Source organism: Cydia splendana, chromosome 14, assembly GCF_910591565.1.
Source record: "Cydia splendana chromosome 14, ilCydSple1.2, whole genome shotgun sequence".
NCBI lineage: Eukaryota > Metazoa > Arthropoda > Insecta > Lepidoptera > Tortricidae > Cydia > Cydia splendana.
The window spans coordinates 14,903,061-14,928,819 of NC_085973.1; the positions used below are offsets into that span (position 1 = coordinate 14,903,061).

The 25,759-nt window shown below is 39.7% G+C and overlaps 2 protein-coding genes across 2 annotated transcripts; one reads left to right on the forward strand and one right to left on the reverse strand.

Annotated features, from left to right (window-relative positions):
• Positions 1–939: 939 nt before the first annotated feature.
• On the forward strand, positions 940–8,751 carry LOC134796779 (uncharacterized). Its single transcript, XM_063769000.1, has 4 exons — positions 940–1,060; positions 2,009–2,173; positions 7,617–7,754; positions 8,413–8,751. Exons 1-4 carry the CDS (start codon positions 998–1,000, stop codon positions 8,515–8,517), a joined length of 471 nt encoding a protein of 156 aa, XP_063625070.1. The 5' UTR covers positions 940–997; the 3' UTR covers positions 8,518–8,751.
• An 8,675-nt stretch (positions 8,752–17,426) lies between these two features.
• On the reverse strand, positions 17,427–24,763 carry LOC134796663 (interferon regulatory factor 2-binding protein-like A). Its single transcript, XM_063768813.1, has 4 exons — positions 23,773–24,763; positions 20,695–20,928; positions 20,110–20,351; positions 17,427–20,003 (listed from the first exon to the last, which is right to left on the reverse strand). The coding sequence occupies exons 1-4, from the start codon at positions 24,440–24,442 to the stop codon at positions 19,878–19,880; spliced, it is 1,272 nt and encodes a 423-aa protein (XP_063624883.1). The 5' UTR covers positions 24,443–24,763; the 3' UTR covers positions 17,427–19,877.
• Between the last annotated feature and the right edge of the window lie 996 nt (positions 24,764–25,759).

Consider the following 25,759-nt stretch of genomic DNA (forward strand, 5'->3'; position numbering starts at 1 on the left):
CCCGTCCCGGCTTCGCACGGGTTAACAAATTATACACCTAAAACTTCCTCAAGAATCACTCCATTGATAGTGAAAACCGCATGAAAATCCGTTCAGTAATTTTTGAGTTTATTGTGAACATACAAACAAATACACAAACGGACAGGCGCGGCGGGGGACTTTGTTTTATAAGGTCAATAAGGTATAGTGATTATATACCTAGTTACGTTTACTTTTACGCTTGCTTTTACTCGTTTTAGTAGCCGACTGTAACTAATTTAATCTAGGTAGCAGTAGAAAGTTTTACAGTGAAAACCTGAAGACCGTTTCTGGAACATTCATCATCATCACACCATGTCCTTAATTATGCCATGATGACATTTCGCTGTTTCTCTTGTAGACAATTTTTTCCGCAATCAATTAACACATTATCCTCCTCAGCGTTAAGTACGCACTCAGACAAAAAGACTAAACAAAATTAAAGCTGAGCGCATCGCACTGCCAGTGGATATAGGACCTTATAAATAACAAGAATTGTTATTACAAATCGCTTTGTTACCTATTAATTAGTAGTGGACACAACCTAGTGTTATTCCAACCTCGAGCCAAAGGTCGTTGATTTCAACGGTATCTTTCATCTCTGTCACCCCAATATTGTAGCAGTGGTACAGACGGAGATGCAGAAAATTCAAACTTGGGAGTTCGCGGTGGGTACTCCGATTATCATTTTTAAGCTCACGTTACACGGGAGCGGCATTTGAACTTATAAAAATGCTTTCAATCTGATATCAACTTGACATCAGACATAAGGACATCACTCGTATTCACCGGCCAATATATGAGTACGGGTGAGATGCACTGCAAGGAATGTGAAATATCAAATCAAGTTGTTATTTTTAAGCTTGAATGCTTCAGGAGCCCACACAATTTGAAGTCAGTTCAGTATAGTTGGGTCAGCTCAGTTGGGCAGTGTGTGAGTAAAGTGAACGCGCGCGAAAATAAACTCAAGAATCTCAAGATGAACTTGGACGCAAAAAGTCATGTCATAACACTTTTTCTGATTTCCAACTCTTTTAATGGGGTGAGTGGAATGTTTCAAATAAAAAACAACTTAGTTACCTAATAATTATTATACGAACTAAAATGAGGCGACAAATTATTTAGCCTTGAAATATACAGGGTGGCTGAAAAGGTTTTGGGATTATACCTCCTAGTGAGTATTACTTATATTCTTTGGATTATACTGACTGAGCAACTTTTACTATGGGACCAACCCCGAAATCGCGAAAAAAAAATTACTCTCCCATAGGAAAGGGACCAGCCAAAATGTATGAAACAGCCAAATTTAGGGGTTTCGGGGTTGAACCCAGGGGTCATCCATTAATTACATCACACATTTAGGGGGAGGGAGGGGGTCAAGAAAATGTGACATGTTGTGACAAGGGGGAGGAGGCGTCACAAACTTTGTGACGTCACTTTAACTTCATCAGTAACCGAAAATGTATTTAAATTATTTTATACGCTAATATACACTTAAATAACTAGTTTTTGAAACGATGATCGTTTTTATTCGTTTAATTTTATTTCTTAATCAGTTTTGGATTATAAAATTACTAATACATATTTCTTTTGTCAAAAATATGTTGATAAAATATTCAATAAATATTTGCCGATTTCGTTGAAGAAATGTGACGTCACACCAGGGGGGAGGGGTTTGCCAAATGTGACCAAGTGTGACAAGGAGGGGGGAGGGGTAGAAAGACCTAGAAATTCGTGTGACGTAATTAATGGATGACCCCCCATAGTAAAAGTTGCTCAGTATAATCCTAAAACCTCCCTGGCAACGGGAATGCAGTTATTTTTTAGCCACCGTGTAGGTATATAAGTACCTAGGTAGGTATAACTTAGTTAGACTTAGCAATGTTCGCAAGTCGCAAATCATTCTCAAAGAGATTCACAATGAGAAAGTTCTCATGCAAGTTTCCACTTAGAAAGTTCCAGTTCAGATTTGTTTTAATTTTATTTTCAGTTTGGCTTTGGCCTCTTCCTATTCGCCTTCGGCGTTGGAAGCGGAGTCGTCGCGGGCATGACCGAAGGGTTTGCATATTGCATAGCGATTGGTGCCGCAATTATCGGTCTGTCTGTGGTCGGGTGCAGTGGAGCTATTACACAGCACAAGAAAAAACTGGACTCGGTGAGTATTATAGGTACCTTTTCTTCTTTTTCGCGTTATCCCGGCGTTTATGCCACGGCTCATGGGAGCCTGGGGTCCGCTTGACAATCCCAAGAATTGACGTAGGCACTAGTTTTTACGAAAGCGACTGCCATCTGACCTTCCAACCCAGAGGGGAAACTAGACCTTATTGGGATATATAAGTCCGGTTTCCTCACGATGTTTTCCTTCACCTAAAAGCAACTGGTAAATATCAAATGATATTTCGTACATAAGTTCCGAAAAACTCATTGGTACGAGCCGGGGTTTGAACCCGCGACCTCCAGGTTGAAAGTCGCACGCTCTTACCGCTAGGCCACCAGCGCTTGCTTTATTATATAAGTAGTGATCGAGTATATATCGTCGGCTGAGAATACGTTTGTGCCATATCCATTTTTGAGAAAATCGTTTTTTAGTGATTCCTAAAATAACAAAAAAATAGCTATAATTGGCACAAATCGATTTATGAAAAAAACTATTTTTGAAAAATGTTGTGCCATATCCGCATTTTACTATAGGATAATTACACTCTGTTAACAGAAAATTATCGCAAAAGTGTGACATATCCACAACTTTTGTGTCATATCATACATTATGCGTTTAACATTTACTCATCAAAAACGGATATGGCAATACTAAAAATGCTTTTATTTCATGATTACCACTGTATTCACAATATTTGTTTGGTACTATAAATAGTAAACATATGTGCCTAAATGATAAATATTACGTTCAATCCCAAGTAGCACAGATAGCTCTATAACTACTCACTTCTAGTTCTATCTAACGCTCTGTGCGTATTAAGACACTTATAAGAGCACACTCGTGGTCCTACAGCTGTATAATAGATCTCAGTGATATTTATATAGCTTAGGGCTGATTAAAAGATGCATTACGGCTCTGAAAACTACCATTAATACGCAAAGAGTGATATAAAGGTATATTTGCTACGACCCTATACAGCTTTAAGGGTTATCAAATGCTTTAACCGTTATAAGGTCTGTTTAGTGGATAAAATTACGCCATGTGCTGTATAAGGAGGTAATTGTGGACTTTTATTACGTTGACTTATTAAGGGAGCACAAGTGAACTATTATGAAGCTAATAGACGTATAATGGAACACATGTGGCACATAATACAGCTTGTCGCTTAACATGTTTACCACTAAGCAGCTTTTATTACACTGACTTTTAAGGGAGCACGAGTGAACTAATATGAAGCCAATAGACGTATAATGGAACACATGTGGCGCATAATACAGCTTATCGCTGAACGTGTTTACCGCTAAGCAGCTTTTATTACGCTGACTTTTTAAGGAAGCACGAATGAACTATTATGAAGCCAATAGACGTATAATGGAACACACGTGGCGCATAATACAGCTTATCGCTGAACATGTTTACCGCTAAGCAGCTTTTATTACGCTGACTTTTAAGGGAGCACGAGTGAACTAATATGAAGCCAATAGACGTATAAATGGAACACATGGGACGCATAATACAACTTATAGCTGAACATGTTTACCGCTAAGCAGCTTTTATTATTCTGACTTTTTGAGGAAGCACGAATGAACTATTATGAAGCCAATAGACGTATAATGGAACACATGGGGCGCATAATACAGCTTATCGCTGAACATGTTTACCGCTAAAGCAGCTTTTATTTCGCTGACTTATTATAAGGGAGAACGAGTGAACTATTATGAAACCAATAGACGTATAATCGAACACATGTGGCGCATAATACGGCTTAGCGCTGAACATGTTTACCGCTAAGCAGCCTATTATACTACCATTGGGACTGTCTGCATAGCGGCTGTTAAAACGTTCATAAGATGCCTTATAACTGTTTAGAGGTTCACTAGTGTATCGAAATAACGACTTGGACTTTATAGTGGGATATATAACAGTCGTATGCTGCATATAAGAATTTTAACGGTTCACGTTGCTTTTTAACATTGACCGCCATTTTATTGTATATAACCTACAAAATTGAAATTGCTTTTCCAACTTTTAAGGGTAACAATATGGTTTTGTGCCTGAGTTCTTAACCTAAATCATTAGTTTAGTACTTCCTATAACGTATTATTAACTTTTTATCTCATAATTCTGTCCGAACCACTGAAATAGTTTTTAAACATAGCTTATTTATATCATTAATTTAAATAAATACTGATTATTTTCGTGGCGCACTGAAATTTTCTTAGATAATGTATATATATAATGTCAATAAACTTGCATTCCCAAACATCTTTCTCGCATTAATATATAAAAGATCATGTACAAACATTTAACTAAACACTTTAACAAAATGACTTATGGTGTCGTTGCGCTTAACGTTTTTGCTTCAATATAAATATGTTCACCTCTGCGTTCGTCGTCACTATACTAAATATAATAGCTGAGTTTTAAGGCAGAGGTGTAAAAGTATGTTATTAATTATCTTTTATTCAGCCCAACGTCAATCTTTCCCGGTATTAGGGCGCACATGTGACATATTAGCTGAATAAAGGGTAAATGGTGGTCTCTTACCCAGCCAATATACACCTCTTATAACTCCTGTTACCCCTTATAATTCCGTTAAATTGCTGCTACAACGCTCTTAAGTAGCTATGTGAACTTAAGGCTGCCTAATTTGTGCCCATTTAAGAGTTATAAAAGCTGAAAAGACGCTTATACAGCTCTTATGCAGTTTTTATATTCCAGCTTCAAGCGTATTCGTACTTCATTATGCGGCTGCTATACAGCTAATCTGTGCTACTTGGGATATTTCCTAAATGTAAAACTTTCTGAAAATAATTTTTTTTTTACTTGTTTTCGCTCTCCTGCAAACCATGTAGGTAAGTGGCGTATGGCACAAACGTATTCTCACCCGACGATATATGAGTATTATAGGTTCCTAACTAGTAAATTTCTAGCTGCCAATCATTTACTCTGATAAGGTCCATATACAGCCAGCAAAGCTATTAATTTGTATGCACTAACATGGTTATTGTTGGGTTTCGTGATTAAAATGATGTATTTTGTGGTAACATTAACAAAACGCGCCAATTAAATGCGGCTTTGAAGGTCCCATTATTTAGACTTGAAATAAGTTAATTTAATTTGTTACAAGTTTATTTAGTACCTACATTTTTTCGATATGTTGAATAGTTTTTGAGATATCCGCTCTTGAAAGTTTATTTAGGGCTCTCAATTTTATCTTGATACTAGACGGGCCCGCAGCTCCGCTCGCGTAAATGAAATAAAGAGTTTGTCTTATGTTTATTTAAATACCGACATTTTTACATAATAACACAGTCCATTCCCTATCACAGTTACTTATAAACCCTGGCAGGGTTGGATACATATGCAACCCTGCCAGGGTTTATAACTGTGATAGGGATTTCTTATTACTTAATTCGCACTCAAAAAATGATGTGATTTGATAAATAAAAGGCAAGATTGTATCTTTTCATCTACGTAGGTATTTGTGACGTTCCACGGCAAAAGGTATCTTATGGCGGCTGCCGCTTACATCGCATAGCGCCGCAATAATATTGGAGCGATGCTATTATTAACGAAAAATAGCGTAAGCGCCAACCGCCATAAGGTACCTTTACCCGTGGGACGTCACATTTATAACAACTTGTTTCAACATAAAATTATTATTTATTTTTATAAGCCTAGTTGCAAAAAAGTTCATTATATTAATTTCCGCCTAAAGAATAATATGGACGACCACCGCCCATAAATCGCCTTTTCATAGAAACGCAGTCCCCATTTCCCTTTCTGGATATTAACATTACTTACTACGGCTACGGTGAGTCCTGGCCTCCGACTCTTGATCACGCCATGTTTCTCGGTCTTTCGAAAGCTCTCGCCAGTCGGCATGGCGGAGGTTGGGCAGGTCTTGAGCAACTATTACGTCGTTTCGGCGGTACCTAGGACGTCCATCGGCTGTCTCCCATTTCGTTGCCCCAAGTAAGCTCTCGGCACGATCCTTTCCCATTCTCTCAGTGTCCGAGCCACTGTGGTCTCTCAATATTTCGCCACACTATATTGGAACACATCCTTATTTCTATAGCAACAAAGTTATATTACGATATATTTGGCTACTTTAGCCGTCACTATCTATTTCATACTGACTGTACATTTGCTTTATGAATGTGTAGTCGCCATTAGATATATATCGTAGCCACCAAGGTCGCTCAAAAATATCTGAACATGCACTTAAATTACATTATACATAATTTACATGGTTCAGATATTTGTGAATACCTCCTCCGCTCCGATATATATTATCTGATGGTGACTTTCAGCAAGAAGAAAAATCTTACCTGGTCGAGTCGTATCGTATTACGCGAGAAAACAGTTCTCGAATTGATTATATATCTCTAAAGTCATCCCTTGAACTGACGGACTTCATATTTAACGTATCAACTTTTTATTTTTTGGGCTTTCGCGGCAGCCCGTTCCCCGGACGAATGGCAATGTTTGCCGAAGCCGTAAAAGTCAATCTGAATAATATAACGAAAAGAAATTTAAAACAACGAAATGCAAATTATTAGTAATATATTAATACAACTAAGATGTCATAAATATGACAGAAGTCACTCGTATTATGGGGGCATACCAAGGTTGACATTGACAGCACTTTTTATTTTACTTCGAGTAAAAAAAGCCGAAATCACTGCATACAAACATAACAAACATAATTTTGGTTATTTGAAAATCAAAACGAAACCAACCGAGAGTTTCCGAAAATGGCCGATAGTCGTAAAATGAAGAATGTTATGAAAATTTCTTTTGCTTATTGTAAATTAAATACGCATCGAAAGCGATAGTTTTTATGCTGTAGTTATATTCTCATATTTAGATAATAGATTAGAACAGTTTTTTCTTATCATACGTGCGTCTTATTCGTGAAACGTGTCAAAAACTTTTTAGAAATTTGTAAGGCGCCATCTCTCTTCTTCCCTCGTTTTTTATCCCGTTCTGGTTTTTCGATTTTATATATATGATGATGATGATATCTACATCAGTGAAAGTGCTAGGCCGTGTTTGGTATCGTTTTCGTATAAATCTGGGGTGCTGAATCCATTTATGGTAACTTATTATAACTATACCTTATAAAACAAAGTCCCCCGCCGCGTCTGTCTGTTTGTGTGTTTGTTCGCGATATATTCAAAAACTACTGAACCTATCAATAGAGTGATTCTTGAGGAGGGTTTAAGGACGACTCACGTTAGACCGGGCCGTGTCCGGGCCGGAGCTTACTTTTCTATGACATGACAGGCGATCACGTGATGCTTTCCATAGAAAACGATGCGCCGGAAGCTCCGGCCCGTACACGGCCCGGTCTAACGTGAGTCATCCTTTAGGTGTATAATTTGTTAACCGGGCAGGTCGCTAGTTATTCAATATTAACCATTCTTGTTCACAGTATGCGTCGGGGATGGCAATGCTGACGGCGGCTGAGATAGTGCACTTGGTGGTGTTGAGCAACGCACCCTTTCGGCGTGCCGATGACGTCCTGTTGAGAGCATATTTTGTAACCATGGTCTTCATTATCGCCATATCGGTGAGAAACTAATCTGCGATTTCACTCATTTATAAATAAAATGAATGCTAAGATTTGTGAATCCATAGTGAATCAAACTAGTGAACGAAACTACTTAGCTCCAAGGAGTGGTGTGTGAATGATGTAGGTACTCTTATCCATTAGGAGCCAGACACATTTGTGTTTGACTACCGAATGGGGTTGACCGGTCGAAGAATTTAGCAGATGGCGCCAGCATAGCTTGCCCTATCAATCCCTAGAATTGTGTCAAATTTATGTTTTTTTAATGGAATTTTATGCCCTGGATGCCAACTAAGCCAAATCTCATAGAAAAAGGGGCAAGCTATGATGGCGCCATCTATGCAACAGTTGCCAACCCCATTGGGCTAACAATTAAATGCAGGGTTAAGTGTAACATTTATCACGACATAGAACCTTGCAGTTCCAGCGAACCCTGGAACTTGTACAGTCAGATGGCAGTGTACTGGGCTAGCGATCCAGTGGTCGTGGGTTCGAGTGCCACCCACCAACTCAGTGAATTTTTCCACTTTTAATTTGTTTCTAAGCTTAATATACTTACCTACACACTGTAATCGTGCAGACTTAGCGTAGGTACCACGGTAGCACGGACCGCTACGCTCTCATTTTACAGATGACAATGGTCTCTTCTACATTTCAGATAGTGTCAATGATGTTGGCGTGGACTATGTCCTATCGGCTCGGCCATGCCCGCGCGATACCCGCATTCGCTGAGAAGAACGGTCAGCAAAATTTGCAAGTGTAGACGACCATCCACAACGTCACCACGACCCACACTTATTTTTTTGTAGGTATTATATGGGGGAAGGTTTATGTAGGTACTAGTACTAACTTAGGCACAACTTTTTCGTTTAATCGATTTGCTGCATGTATTGTGACTTTTTAAATACGTAGGTACATACGGTACATACCTATGTATAAATTGTTCTTTATGTTGTCTCTCAAATCATTTATTTTGTACTACTTTTTATTCAAATTAAAGTTCATTTAAAAAAATATCCTGCTTTTGTTTCATTACTTAATTCAGATATAGTTAGACAATCAAATATATATATACAGTAGAGTCCGGTTAGTACGACTTCGCATATAACAACCAACCGCTTAGAGGTTATCCATTAATAGGGGATATTACTGCAATGTTCTGCCGCCAGAGTGCAGCACTAACGACTCAGTAAATTCATAAACGAACTTATACATACTGTGCCTTAAACTGTTTTTTGACAAGTTTTCACAGACAATAAAACATGACATTGATGCATCAAGGCGGTTTGTTAACAAGGGCCTACCGGTAAACGCGAAAATCGAAATTTAGTTATCTGCCTCTTTATCGCTCGAATATGCAAGAGTGATAGAGAGATTAGATAACGAAATTTCGATTTTCTTGTTTCGCGGTAGGCCATGTGATTGACGTGACGTGTGATGTGTCAATGTGGTTTGTTTACTGTATGTGCCACAAAGGTGCCACCTACGCAGAGCTTTGCCTAATATTCCCTATTACGTCACACGTTTAGGGGGAGGGAGGGGTCAAGAAAATGTGACATGTTGTGACATGGGGGAGGGGGGAGTCACAAACATTGTGACGTCACTTTAACTTCATCAGTAACTGAAAATTAATTTATATTTTTTTATTCGCTGTACAGTTAAATAATGAGTTTTTGGAAGTAATTTTCGTTCCTAATTGGTTTTGTGTTATAAAATTACTACTAAGTATTTATTTTACCAAAATAATTACTATACTATTACCGATTTCGTTGAAAACAAAATTGCCTAAAATGTGACGTCACACCAGGTGGGGAGGGATTTGCAAAATGTGACCAAGTGTGACAAGGAGGGGGGAGGGGTCAAAAAACCTAGAAATTCGTGTGACGTAATTAATGGATGATCCTTTATAGCGACGTAAGTATAGGCACTTGTTTGGTTTTAGTATGAACTATGTAGTTAGATATAGGTACAGAATCCCTATACAAATCTTGTTTATGGTTTCATTATTTTAGGTACTTACTTATTTATAGACGGTCAAGCAAATCTTGTCAGTAAAAAAAGGTGCGAAATTCAAATTTTCTATGAGAAGCTATGCCGTCGCGCCTACATTTTTCAAATTTGCCGCCTTTTTCTACTGACAAGATCTGCTTGACCAAGTATAGTTATTTCCTCTTTTCTTAGTAGTCTAAACTTTGTTACAATAATGCCATCTGTCGGCCCTATTTAAAGACACCGCAGTTCTAAAGTTTGTCTAACTTAAGTAAACTGCGAGCTGTCAAATACTGCGCTCTAATCGAAAAGATGGCGCCACGATACTCGTTCTAAGAAGCTTACTTCGCTGTGATTGGTTACTCACGAGCGCCATAACTTCGACACAATGACATTCGCTCGCTAACTTCATGCATCTAGAACTTTGATTGCACGCATTATTTTTATTTTGTTGAGAAAATATTAATTTATTGTCATAAAACTATTATTGGAACTGTGGATCCGATTGACACGGTGATAAGTATTGAACCTGATTTAAAATAGTTATAACTCAGACTTGCCAGAAGTCCAATTAGTGAAAAATTTAGACTTATGTGGCTGTCTTCTTTCGAAAACTGGCGGATCAGCTTCGAATTAAATACATAATTAAACCTAAGATAAAATAAGTGTTCTAGATCACAGTGCGAAATAAATACTTACCTGGCAAGTCTAAGCAGTCTACACGTCGTCGGTGGCAGCGGCAATGGTAAGCTAAACTATTCATTTATTTAGTTCAAAATTTCAAATATTAAACTGTGCACCTGCAAAAAATATTGAACTGGCAGCAGTTTGAATACAAAACAACAAAATGAACATTATTGTATTTATGAGAAGGAGTAAAGACCACTTTGAGTCATAAAAATAAATAGATAAATCTCATGAAATACACGCCCAGATTTGTCAGTTCACTGTTTAATTCTCGATACGAATATAGATAACTCATGAAATCTTTAGTCCGCAGATCTATATAGGTAAGTAAGTACCTATATATGTATACCTACCTACCTATCTATACCTAGTACTATTATTTATTCTGTGTCCTACCTACCATGGCCAAAAGCTCGAATAACAAACAACTACATAGGTACCTATGTGGTGTTTTGTATTGGTACTTATTTATGTAGGTAGTTATAATAATACGTTTCCGTGTTGTGTATGCAATCGTTGTCAAAAGTACAACGAAATCTATTTCAGCTATGAAAGAAGGGGGATCTTTTCTTACACTTTACATCGCTTCTACTATCAATATATATAGTTGCATTTTAATATGTAATACATGGTTTTAGTTTTACACACTACAGCCAATATTATTAATTTAAGTCGGGGTTTTTTGAATTTAGTGTCATCATTAACCCGCTTCATTTAAAACACTTAATAAGTCTTGAATAAGAATGCAACATATACAATGTAGCAACTAGCAAAATACAATAAAAAGCAATATTTTTGTACCTAGTTTATCTGTGTTTTAATAAGTTTTCATTTTTAGAATAATTAAATAAAAGGCATTCTTAAGTTCTGCAACATATATTTTTTTAATTATAATGTAAAATAATTTGTAACTTAATTATTAGCTAAATGGCAATCCTTAATATTACTTAATAACAATAACTAGTACTAAACTAGATACTTATTACATCGATATAAAAAATAATATCACAAAATATTGTGATAACTGGAGGTTTCAATAACATTCAGCAATAAATTTTATTTCTAGTTCATTTGATCAAAAGCATACTAAGCAGACAACTTAAAAAAATATTTACAACATTAGTTTAAATTCGTATATCATTAAATGTGTCGTTTCCAAGCAAAAGGTCCCACTTTGTCACTTGCCATAAGGACAATTTGACAGGCTATTCATATAAAGATCCAAGCAAATCTCGTCCTCATGGTAGGGCGACAAAGTGCGACCTTTCACTAGACTTTGACACAAATATAGGCATCCTACTTACCCAATTGTGTTACAACATTTACAACACAATAATTATAAACTTTAAAATAACAGAAAATGCACATACCATTCCACAACAAAACAAGCGAATATAGAAATAATCATTAATTTGTACTTAAGGTGAAAACATACTTTAGTTATTTAATTTTTTTTCTATAGATAAGGCACTAAGGGCTTATTCGTAGTTATTGAATTACAGATTTTTGCATTGTCCACGACTGTTTAAATAGAACCAGAAAAATATAAGGGAATTTGTAAATCTAAAAAAAAATTGACTAAAGGTCTAGAGCTAAGAATTATAAAGGCTGAAACATGCAACCTTGAACCAACCTTTAAAAAGTGAAGCCAGAATCTATCTCCGTCTCTTTCGGTATTACAATAATTTAGTTAAAGCAATTACTACGATATATGAAAACCTTGTCAGAAAGACAGAGTAAAATGGCTTCAATTCGGTTGCCAGTACTTTCTTTCTAACTAGGCCTTATTACTTTCTTTCTAACTAGGCCTTATTATGGATGCAATGAATAAATGATTATTATTATTTTAAGGACTACAGTTAAGCCAATTTTAAAATAACACCGCTCCGACGCTGTTCACTCATACCTATTTAAACGTGTCAATAGAGGAGGGTTAAAGTTTGTAGTCCAGATCCAACTAGATTTTATTATACAATTTGGATTCAAATTTACACATAAGTAGGTACTAGAGTTGTATGAGTTATATGGTCGGGCTATAGAGCCTATAGACACAACGAAAATCAGCTACGATGCAACAAGAACCATTCATCTTTTACCAAAGCTTATTTCGCCTTCACTTTTACTAGGTAAGTTAGCGCTCCTACTTTTAGATCTATGAACTGAACTAAGCTCTCCTTCACTCCTCAAAGGCAGTATACCAAGAGAATTAATATCTACACTTAAAATGGACGACAAAGAACTACTAGACTCTGATGAAGAAACCCTTCTTCTAAGTTTCTTTTTAAGCTTCAACTTTACTTCTCCTAAACTACTAATTTCCGAGGAAGAATTGTCAGCATCTATTGAGGTTGAACTTGTTATGTTTTGCATTACAGTTTTAGATATCCTAGTACTACTTTCTCGTTTTCTTCCGGCGCTACGAGCCGAGCGACTGCAGATTTCCAAATTCGATAGAACTTCGACTGATGTGTTTGGTAAGCGGAGGCTAAATCGTGGGGAAGAGAGGTTAATGGATATCCCGAGGTCTTCGGGCTCCTGTTCTAATTCGACTTTAATATCCTTCTCGTTTGTGACAGATATAAGAGGACTTGTTTGATGATCGACGGGCAAAGATAATAGAAAAGGAGAAGTGGTTCTCGTCTTGGTTCGTGTGGGGGAAGTCATCACACTTTTCGCATGTTTTGGTGAAGTCTGCGTCACCTTCTGCGCCGCATTTACGTTTAGACTCGCGTTTAACGATTCTTGATTGGCTTTTGAAGTGGAAGGTTTATCAATGGAGCTTTGTAGTAAATCACCGTACTCGTCAATGATTAGCTTCTTTATTAATTCCTTCTCCAATTTAAACATTTTCTCAATTTCCTTACTAGGATCCATAGAAGGCCACAAATCGTTGTGAATAGGTTGTACTGGTATATTTGGATTGTCATTTCTAGGTGAAGTTTGGGTCTCTTTCAAAGATATCTTTTTAGTGGTTTGGCTTTGCGTTGCAGTATCTTCAGTGTCAATATTGTGTACAAACTCGAAAATATCTACACGTTTCTTCAATGAAAGTTTGGGAGTTTTCGAATACGTCGCATTATGGATGCTTGTTTGTCTTTTAGGACCTTCCACCTTTTCGTCTGCGGCAGCACTGTTATCAGTCATTCCACTGGTATTCGCTTTATCAGAAGATTTATTACCTGAATTTAATTGACTGTCACGACTATTTTTATCTGATTGGTCTGATTTCTCGTCCTCAAAGTCGTCTGCGTAACTATCAGGTTCATTTGTGTCTTCGTTGGTACTATCACTAGATACCTTTTGAGACTTATTATCTTTGAGTCTTATCTCAATATTTTTCGATAACGTGTTATTGACAGTTTTTTCAATATCTATTACTTCTTGTAGCAAGTTTTCATCTGAGGTTGTTAATATTTTCGAACTGTCTTCTTTATCTTTTTTCCTTGGGCTATTATTGCGAGAATTTTCTTGACTACTTATTATTTTGTCTAGAATAGAGCTAAGTGGTATATTGCTTTTATTCGGTATATTAGATATTTCTCTTTCAATATCGCTAACATTAACACCTCCTAAAGTTAATTGTGAATACGGAATGTACTGAGCGTTGTTCAATAATTTTGGTTCTGGCTTTGGAAGATTTGATGACTGTACATTAGATTTTTTAGGTGACATTTTCTTGCCGGTTCCCTTTGATTTCGGCGGCAATTTATTTTTCTTGGAACTTGACGGGTGTCCATAGACGGAATTTAGTTTTTTCCTCCATTCATCCAAATTGAGATGCGCTCGTTTTTGTGTTTCAGCTTTAGTTGTTGTGCTTCCTTTCTTATTTCGATCTGAACGTAATGAAGTTGTAGAAGAAGCTCTAGTAGTTTTTGCTGTGCGGGGGTTTACATTTAATTGGGAACCAGAACTACCATTGTTAGTTGAAGTACTACTTCCGCAAGTAACAATTTTTGTGACTTTTCTTGTTGGTTTTTTATGTATTGTAGCTGGCAAATGGGAGAATTCAAATGTTTGTGGGTTTTTTATTGCTGGCGCTTTTAAGGAAGGAATATCATGATTCACAGAAATGACACCAACATTAAGTTTAGGTTCTGAATTACTTTCAATTTTATCAAGTTCTGGTTCTATATCTATTTGTAAGACTTTTTGTTCCTTCAATTCTCCTCTAATGTTAATGCTAGGCATAGTTTGTACTTGTAGATCCTTAACAAAACTCTTCTCTTTAGTCGTCGGGTATTGAAAAGTAAATTCATTGTATTTTACAGTTTGTTTATGAGGTTTTTTGATGACATCTCCCTTTTCTTGCTTTGTACTATCTGTGGCATCAATTTGAACTATTCTAGTGCGTGATTTAGTAAGCTGTTTAGTTCTTGTAGGCTTTTTATTTATAGGCGCATTTTGTAGAATGTTATTGTTTAAAGCATTTTTATAATTTTTGTTAATGTTTTCTGTTAGTTTCGATTTAGGGGGATTATCGATAATTTTGTACCCGTGAAATTTGGCATTAACGACTTCTTCGATGTGGATCTTTTCGTTGAAGTCGTCGTCGAGCGGCGCGGGGGGTACCCGCGGTCGCTCGCGCATCCCTGGCTCGCGCTGCGCCAGTTCTCCGGATAGCAGCTTCAGGTCGTCTGCAGTCGATTGCAGCATTTCATGCAACTTTCTAAGTATGATTTCCTCTTCGGGCCGAAGGGCCGGCTCCGGCTTCCATATATCGTCGTCTATGATGTTTACCATTTCAATCTTGCTGCGCTCAACCTGAAATCAAGAAATGACTAATAAGTTGGCTTGTGAATGGAATTGTCAAATATTATGCATTGCATTAGCTTAAACTATTTATCCTTCGTATACCTACGCAAAAACGTCAAGTCGTCGTCGTCACTTCTGGATTGGTACGTAACGACGGTATATTACGTCAATGTTTATAGCCTGGTTTATAGTTATTGGACCAGCAAAGTACGGTGATTTGTCAATGTCAGATGCCAACTGTCAACGTGGTAAAAGAGCTAGGGGCCAGGGTACTTAGTATTGCAGTGTAATAATAGTGTAAATATCTAAATTATGTTTTCTTTGTACACTTACCAAATATCGATCGACGGGGTACCGCGGTCCGGGCCTCATCTGTTGGTCAGGCATAGGGGCTCCGGCATCCTCTCGCCGCTCCGTTCTGAAACAAACACCACAGCTATCAACACGTGCTTCGTGAACAACCATAGATAATATATTCAAGAGCAATTCAAAATCACAACCGTTTGAAAGAAAAAACTCATTCATTTTGTTGTTCATTGAAAACAAATACCTATATATATGGAGCGAGAGCGCTCTTTTATTTTGTTATTGTCAAACCCTAACCAATTTGACTATAAAGATAAGACACACCAGCGTGTACGCATTCTTTAGTATTCGAGTATTTTATAATACCTATCTAAGTTTATAAGCTAACTCCTTATGTTGACTAGTTACCTATCTTTTCTGCATGGCTATAGTAAGTGGGGTGAAATAAAGGTGATATACTTTGTTTTATGGAACTGTGATATCCCTAAAGGCGGTGTGAGAACTCACATAAGTTGTTTGTTACATTTACTCACGTATAATACAACCAAACCAATTCAACAGATTGTTCAAATACTTACCGCAATATCACAAAACTAGCATGCGAGTTCTCGCACCGTCCACCTAAAAGTTTATCACTAGTATCACTACACCTTATAAAACAAAGTCCCCCGCCGCGTCTGTTTGTCTGTATATTCGCGATAAACTCAAAAACTACTGAACGGATTTTCATGCGGTTTTCACCTCTATCATTAGAGTGTATCTTGAGGAAGGAGGTTTAGGAGTATAATTTGCGAAGCCGGGCGGGTCGCTAGTATTTATTAAAACGATCTAATTTTGACAGTTTTAGTTATCTCTGCATGATTTCACAATTCAAAAATTATTAAAATAATACTTTCTGCTTCCATAAATGAGGATTCCGCCGATATGGAATAAAAAACTCGTGCTGCATTTTAGGAAAAGCGTGATCATGAATATGACTGTTTGATGGCTCTTGCTAATTAACTGTTCACAACAGCAAATAGACAACTATGTAAGTATACCTATTTCAAACTCTGTGGTTCCATCCTCCTTAGATGCTTAATAACATTTCGGCGCTCCTATCAAATTTAATATTTTTTTATAAAAATATAAGATATTCCATGGCTTATAGGTAAGTAATTTTAAAATACATAAACGCAATTCGCGTCCTCTATACATGTTTTCTACCGCCTCCCCATTGGTTGTGAACTTTTGATCTACTTGAACTGTGATATGGTATTGGTATGTAAACGGAATATTTGCCACTGTAAGTTTTTTCAAATTGTATCTTCTCCTTTTGGTGTTATACTAAATCACCAAAGTAATCGTACCCTTCATATTAAATGGCGGTATATAAGAGCTATTCCACATTTATTTTTCCGGTAGTCGGCAGGATTTACCTATGTAGATACTTAACATGAATTAATGTTTATCTCAGAACGTTATAAAGCATTATCACACTTTACTAGCCAGAGCAAAGCTAAAATCGTATCGCGCTCTCCTTACACAAACTAATATTCTTTCAGTTAACCCCAGGTTAAGGGATATATATTTCCCACATACACACTTCGAACATGTATTCTATTTTCGATGACTGACATTCAATTGTCAATAATGTCAGCCTGGGTAGAGGGTTAAATATCGTGTGATTATCGCTATTGTCTAAGTTCATAGAATTAGATGCAGAAAATTCTGATGTAAGTATACAAAATATTCGAAAAATATTTTTTGTATGCCGTCATTCATAGCTCTATCTTCTCAAGCATCGGTAAGTAAATCTCCGACTGTTGAAAAGCATTCAGTAAAAGCTACAACAGTACTGTTCGTAATTAGTGTGAAGAAGTAAGTGTTTTTCTTAAAGTGTAGGTGTTTATAGATAATGGATAAGGATCAAAGGTTGTTTCAAATGAAAGTACAAAATACAAAATCACATCAATTGTATTTCACCAACATGTATATTAACATCTTAATCGAAGCATTCACTTGCTTACAGTAAGAAAGAGACGAGTCTCGAAAATTATATTCCCGTGTCCGAACGACATCTACGAACAAGCCTATGGGTACAGGCGGACTATGACCCACCAGTGTACTAAATGAGCGTTTCACAAGGTAGCAAAAAAAAACTTATTTTAAGACTAACAATAAAATACCTAGAAACATTCCCACAGAAACGCCAATAGTCTCAGAAATTTATAATTAGATAAAGATTATTGATAAGTTAAACTATTTATAAACGAATACAAATCAAAATGACAGTTTACAATGCTAATTATAATAAATCACTTAATGGGAAGACAGTATGACTTAAACAATGAATAATAATAGTGAGAAAGGCGTTCTTTGGGAAGATGGGCATCCATTTAGTACACCACTGGACGACAGAAGCACACTCGTGCTTACAATATACGTGCTTGCCTTCTGGCGAGAACTAATCAAACGCTGAGCCCGTGCGGGCATTTTCCACTGATAATACTAGATTATTACCAATTTCGAATCTATCAGATACATGACGTTAAGCAGTTAATAAGGTCGTTTGACAACGCCAAGCCATATTAAAATACTATCACAATCAGTAAAAGTAAAACGTTAAATACCAAGCACACGTTGTCAAACCACGTAATTGAAAATATAAATATGCGATAATATTAATGGGTGCAGTACCCGTACGATAATGCGTTCCGAAAATTAAGCTTCACAATACACAAACTGTTAACAAATGATAGATAAATAAAAGATTTCAGTCTGCTCCGGACGCGAGCGTCCCGTGACAAAGCAACCTTTAAAGAAAAATTAAACATCTAAAAGGCTGACAGTCCCTAGTAATACTGGATGGAAAGCCTTCAAGATCCTTCGCGGCTATTCCGTCTATCTACATTATATTTACAAGTATAAAGTATATACAACGTACGTATATGTACACAAATATGACTAAAATAAATAAATGACATATCAATTTAATTGAAATGTACTAAGACGAATGCAGCTTAAAGAGGTTATGTCCTTCGCTTAAAAAAGTAACGCTGCATGAAATTTTAGCCTCGGCATCGGCACCAAATTCTAGTATCGTCTCTTACGGTGTTACTTCTCTAAACCAAGTCTCGATCAAATCGCTAGAACCTATTCGAACAATTAAAATGCGTAAGATTGTATATTAATCGGCTGTCGTCTGATAGCCTTCGAAATTGACATACACTACGAACTGTTTAACATTATGACATACAATGATAATTACTTCACTTTATACAATTATAGCAGCGAGTTTTAAGAGTTCCTATAACGGCCGCGTGTTCGCGGTTCTGACAATTTGACATTTCACAAAATGACTAGGTACGCTCCCAACGTTGCCAAGCGATCCCGCAATACTGCGCCAGCGCGGCGCGCGCACCGCCGCATGTGCTCGACGCGCGCGCCGCGCAGGCTCACCCCGAACGAGTAACTTATCCTTAAAAAATAATCAACTCAAACACGAAAGCTCCGAGGAGCCAGAACGTCCAAAACTACAATTTTGAAAGATCATCCAATCTAAAAGAATACTGCGACCGTGTCGCGCAAACAAACTGTAAATCCATTATCAGACCGAATTTTGTCATCGAATGCAAGACAGTAACGGAACTCGAGCCACTCTGAATAAATCGCCTCAAAGATAAAAGAATGCTATATCGCATATTCGCATGCGGTAAATACAAATATACAGGGAGCTAGGGGCTTACTGTACAGAGTGAGGAGTGGGGACAGGGCGAGCGGACTTCCGTCTCTCGGACTACCTTTACAATCTCTCGACTACATACATATGTCATGATCGTATATCGCATAATACTCGTACAGTATAATAAGAATCATCACATTAATAAATGCCAAGTTCACTATGGTTCCGGACCTAAAGGTAACTAAGAAAATGGCATCCGAAGAAATCCTGCTCGGAGCGGCAGAAACCTCCGGTCCCGCGAGGCCGGCGCGAACGTGCGCCCGAGTCGCCCCGGAGACTAAACTTCCTCGAAAAATCCTTCAAACAGATATGTACTATATTCAGAATATTGCACCATCAACTCGTAGAATTAAAAATTACTTTAAAATCTACCAAAGCTCCTTCGAGTCGTACAAACTCTTAATAAATAAATAAAGAGAATACGGATCCAATACACTGAATACGGCCCACATCTTCGCCGCCGCGTCGAGCTTCCAAGCTTCGACAGCTCGCGGTGAGCGAACTAAATTACAAAATTGACTATTTACAATGTTATGTACAACAGTGGTATCGTCGGGTGTGGCCTAGCCACTCTCCGCGGAGCCGGCAGGCCGGCCGCGTGCCGCGGAGCGCCCCCGCTACAGCGGGAGGGACAAGAGGTAGAGTCGGGGCGCCGCTACGCGGCCCTAGGTCTCCCTCTCTTTCTTCGGCTTAAACTCCTCGCCGAGGATGGTCGCTATCTCGCCCTGCATGAACGCCCACGGAACTGTCGAGTTTGCCAATGGGCACTTTTCTCCACTTGGACAGTATACCTGGAAACAACGATAAAGCATTACAGAAAAGGTTCCCATTTATAAATCATAAATAACATATAAAATGTGCGGGACTAGAAAGTTGCGTTATTCGAGGCTAGCTCACCTCAGATCCTTGCTGTCGCTTGATAGAGTCCCGGGAGCAGGGGAAGCAGAACTTGTGGTGCGGCTGGCTGGGGCACTGCACGAAATGTGTGTCCTCGAGGCGCTCCTGGCAGAGCGTGCACTTGAGGAGCGGCGCAGGCGCGGGAGCCGCCGCGTCCGCGCCCTCGCCCGCCTCCGTCGACGACACCGACGTCGTCGAGGACACGTGCCGCGAGCCCGACGACCGCCGCCCGCCGTTCGAGCCTGCCGGACCGGAGGAAAATGTTTAACTACCGGTACTTTAATACATTAGCTACTAGTAATGGGGCTACGATTGAGTCAGCAGACTGCGGGACGGTCGGGGCGCAAGCGGTCGTCGGGCGTCGGACGCCCGCCCGTGTCCGACCCGACATACGATTAGACAGTCAATTAAACGCTGTTCATATTAGAAAGCTTCTATAACGAAACGCACGTGCGGAATGCAATCTTCAATCGTTTGGAGCAAATCTCAAATGTTATTGGTAAAAGATAAAATTAATGGTATCTCAAGACAGTTTTTATGTGTACCACAGTTGGGGTTCGAGGTTTACATGTTTTTTTGTCGTACCTGATGAGTTGGGTGAGTGTTGGCTGGAGCGGCTGGCGGAGCGCTGTGGAGGAGGCTGCGGGGGCGAGCCGCCGGCGGACCGCGGGGAGCCCGGGGGCAGTGTGTCGGCCACGGACATGAGCGCGGCCATGGGTGAGGGCCCGGCGCCGGCGCCCGTCACGGGCGGGGATCCTGCGGCGCGCCCTAGAGGAGAACCCGCCGAGCCGTTCGTTAGTGGAGCGCTGTTTCCGTACCCTGCATATCCGACAACATTAGTACGCGTTAAAACACATAATACGATACAATAGCTACAGTAATTAAAAACACATTTCGAAAGCTAGTTCCTGATGTTTCAGAAAGTCAAACCGGTTTTAAAGCTCGGCAGTCATAAATTAAGTAAATTTTACTAAGCCCTTACATATTTCACTAGTGTAAAATGTTTAAGGATGGATGTTATGAATAGTTGATATCATGGCGACTATATACCTATAAAGCAACTTGCTCGTCGCGCGGCCATGAACTGTAAAGTGCGCTCAATGACTCCAGAATTCTTGGAGGAACTTGTATTGAGGTTAGATGCTGGTGCGCTTTGTCCGAATCCCGTATCCAACGTCGGATGACACATCGACCGGCGTATAGTAAACATACGAATATAATGTCTTATAAATAGTATTGTATGTTAATACTGTTACGTCGCGATGTGTCACTGGGAAGCGGCGCTGGCGGGCCAACTGCGCCTGTAGGCGGGTAGGTAAGTAAGTACATAATATTGGACGCTGATAGTGGAACACGGCGCAGTGTCGCGGACGCGACGTTGCCAGAAGTCGCGATATGAGGCCCACATGTGTGCGCTGTACGCGGCGTTTATCCACGCTCCATGCGAACATGGCTATCGGAAACATGGTATTATTTTGACATTTAATAATTGTTGCTGTAACAGAGCTTGGACTACGTGACCGATATAAAAATACACAATCGTCGCGTACAATGCGCCTCGAACGTTTCAAGTTCAAGAACACGATAGAGTGAAAATATACCTATGTCATCAATATCATCATATTTAGTATCGTTATTGGTCGAAACTCATCATCAGAGCGTGCGATTACAAAACAAAGTTTGATTTATCGAGCCGCGAAAAGTGCGTGAGCCTGTAGAGACTGATATGTGGCGCGGTGAAGGCCCGGCCCATATGGCGGGGTGACGTCACCGTGTGACCTTTTTGGCCGGCGGCGCGCACTAGCTCCACGGAATGTGGTCGAGCGGGTGCCAAGCGTAGGCAGGCGCTATATTTTTTCGCCCGACGGCCTACCTACATACGTACGCGAGCGAAAATGTCGTCACGCGACGTTGCCACACCGCTGTGCATGCATTCACGGCGCCGTTTACATTACGTGGGTGTTGGTACGTAGCGTGGTGTGCGAGAGGCCAGGGCGCGGGCACGCTTTCGAGAACGCTCAACCAGTGGGACTGGTTTCGTATTTATGGACTGAGTTAATGCACCTACCTAGATACGAGTCCGCGGCTTGCGCAAACTGTCCGCCGCCCGCGCACGTTCAATCGCTATCGTTCGTGTTATCGCTCTACGCGTGACTTCTCAATTTTTATAATAATAACCTACATTGTTATTAGTAAACAACAGAATGCGTTAAGTTACATCATACACGCATTACTTCGTACCTTACTTTGTTTAAAACGGTGCGGATGAGTTTATTCCATTCCCTTCCGTAAGAAAACGTATAGCAGATACGGTAGTAAATTCTATTGCAATAAACAAGAGCTCATCTTTTGGTTTTTTTATAACCTAATGATGGGTATGATCGAAAATAAACCACATGCTAATTATTTTGTGAGACTCTGACGATGTTTTCGAAGACTCATTCAACAAATGTCCCTAAATTGACCACCATGCAAATGAGAATAATGGCTAGCTATGACGGTTAATACCTATAGAAAAGAAAATTAACTCCTTCTATCAGAAAGAGTATCAAGCAAGTGGATATCCATGCTTATCCCTCGGGAAACAAGCATTATTATTGAGTTGATGGTGTCCCTTATAAAATAATACTGCTTAAATGATGATTGGTGGAAGAAGTACCCAATTTTTCATAAATACCTCCAAAAAAACAATTTAGTAGGATTGTTGGTATTTTCTTCATGTAAGTATACTTTCCAAGGGAGTTGAAGAGTTTGCTCCATTTGACGAGAGTGAATGATGTTTTCAGCACATTGACGAACGCAAAAACCGATGATGTTATAGTATAAATAACAGAAACCACATATTTCATATTTCTACAGTAGCAATTAGCAGCAGGAGCTGGAAAATCGAAAATAGAAAAACCTTAATTGAATTTTTTGAAGGAGGATACAAGTAATAATGAATGTAACGTGTCATCACAACTCCGGTCAAAGAAGTATAGTATATAAAGGCTTTAATGAAGATCCTCACGTGTTTTGTATGTTTTAGTCTAAATGCAGCTAATATATAAGTAATAATATAGCAGTTACTTAATGAACAGAAAATCTGACTGCTAATATCCCCTGATTCTAAAGGTTGGTCCACTTGCCTACTATGATTTTACTGTTTCGATTTTGGACATAACTTTAATGTGTATCTGGCGACAGTCGTCAGGTCAAATGTTTCTGAGATTATGAAGAATTTTGACTGTATTGTGGTATTTCTTGCAACCAATTCAGGCTTCAATTGTAACCACAAGGACTCAACAAACCAGAGCAACCCACGAATCCCACGATGGAACTGGGAATAAACAACAAGGAAGAAAAATAAGTAGAGAATTCCATTGAATTTAGGTCGATAGTTAAGCTTATGATGTCTATCTAAGATTGTTTTACATATGTTGTTTTTTTGGAGCGAGTCTTTCTTTACATAACGAATTGGCTTGAATAATAAAATGATGTGACGTGTGTCACGAGGTTCGTTAATGACTCGGTTAACGATTTGGCCACGATGAGTAAGAGCTGTGAGTGTTCAGTGTAACGATTAGTTTCACTTTCGTTATACTACATTAAATTGAGTTTCGAAATCTGTTTTAACCAACGAAAGTAGCTGGGCATTTATTTTTAATGATAAACGTGACTTACCGTTTGATTTGAATGATGAAGCATCAAAAGACGGTGTGCGGTGGGGGTGTTTTTCTTGTTTGAAAACGCGATCCGGGGCAAACGGAGCTGCGAGAGAGACCGCAGGTAAGGAATCGCCACGAGTTAGCGGCGGCCGAGCATGCTCCTCGAGCAGTCGCTTGGCGGGCTCGTGATGGTTCTGGTGGTCGTCGTCGTCCAACTGTCGCTTCAACGTAAGGCCAGGCGCTAGCCGTGCGCCACCGTGCGTCGGCAAGTGGTGTGCCGGCAAGTGCGCTAGCCTTCGACCTTCTAGCTCCTCACGGCGACCACCATATTCCGCCAGAAGACCAGCGCTAGCCGTCGGACGTGGGTGGTGTAGGGTAAATGCAGTAGTAGGCGCATGGTGAGCTGGCGGCGCTGGCTGTCCTCTAGCTGCCGTCTCGGCTCCATTTTGGTGGGCCTCCAGAGGTGCCCGATGGGCACCCTTGGCATGTGTCGGGCCGCGACCCTCCTGGAAGCCATGGGCGCGCTTCAACTGCCGCGTCGACTCCAGGACCACCTCGATCCTGTCCGCGCCTTCGTAGTTGACGCACCCTCGGCAGACCGCCTCCGAGAACTCGTGCAACATTGCCCACGGCATGCGGGGCAAGTCGCACAAGTAGCAGTGCTGCCTTTTCTGCATAACCGACATCTCGCCGCCGGGTCTCGAGCGGAGCGCGAGAGATCGGTTTTCTTCGTTTCTCTTGTAAATTGTCACAGATTTATTGAACCGATAAGAAAAAACACTGTCACCATGTTACACGGGCACATAGAATTCACATTAGTTTCCGCGGATGCCGGGTGTCGGGTGTGTCAGCGCAGGAAAGGCACTCGCTCCGTGAGCGGGTCGAGGAGAGACTGAGCCGGGGTCGCGGCGTCGCGCGGGAGCGTGGGGGGCGACTGGCGGGGCGCGGGGCCGGGCGGCCATTATCGAGCGGTGACGTCAGCGCGCGCAGCACGACGACGCGGCGAGGACGAGCCGTTAGCCGCGACGCGGATGTGCCCGCCACGCAGCCCGCCGCAGCCCGCAGCGCTCGACCCGACCCCACACAACACAACAACCTTATCGTACGATAATGAGACCGTTGGATGCACTACACTGCGATCACTGCCGAGCCAGATGCAACGCATGCAAAAATTATGCAGTTTGTTAAGACAGTAAAAAATATGCCGAGCATTTGCGATTCAATAGATGACCCGTATCCTATGCGAAAAAATTTGGTAGTTAGTTAATTTTAATCACAAGGCATTATACGCATAAGACACATTTGTAGTAGAGTCGAGTAGAATGAAAATAAAGAGCGCTGCAAATTAGAAAACAAAAGGTTGACTGCGTAAAAAACCAATGAACAGGTTGGAAATTCATCCTTTGTCCATAAAAGCTCGAAAAGCTTTGTTTTAACTCCAACTAGTGCTTTATTATAATTATTATTTATACAGAGCAAGGAAGTCATATTATGAGAATACGGATCAGTCAAAATTCTTGCATTCTAAGAAATTTCTGCATTGCAGAATTGTAAAGCTAACCTACACCACATCCTATTCCAAAACTAATAGGAGTAATAGGTAAGTACTGTAGTTGAATTTGGGTTTTGGGTGTATAATGATTAATGATGAATCCAATAAAGGAATGTAGAGTTGAATCACTATTACATTCCCCAATCCCCAACTGATAACCGGAGTAGGTATAACAACTTATACTTAACAAGTAATGCAACCAGTTCTGTACTGAAGGAACAAGGTGAGGGAGAAATTTTCTCCGAGATTACATCAGTAAATGGGTAGACGCGAACCGCAGTAAGGTGAATCACGCTCTAAAGCCGCATTCCGTCGGGCCTTCGATTCCGCTAAGTAAGTCTATATTCAACGAAAGTAAACAGCTGCTGTTGTAGAATAACAATTAGTGTTAACGCGTATTATACTCGACGAGCTCGACGCATTAAATTTCAATCTATTCTCGGTCGGTTTC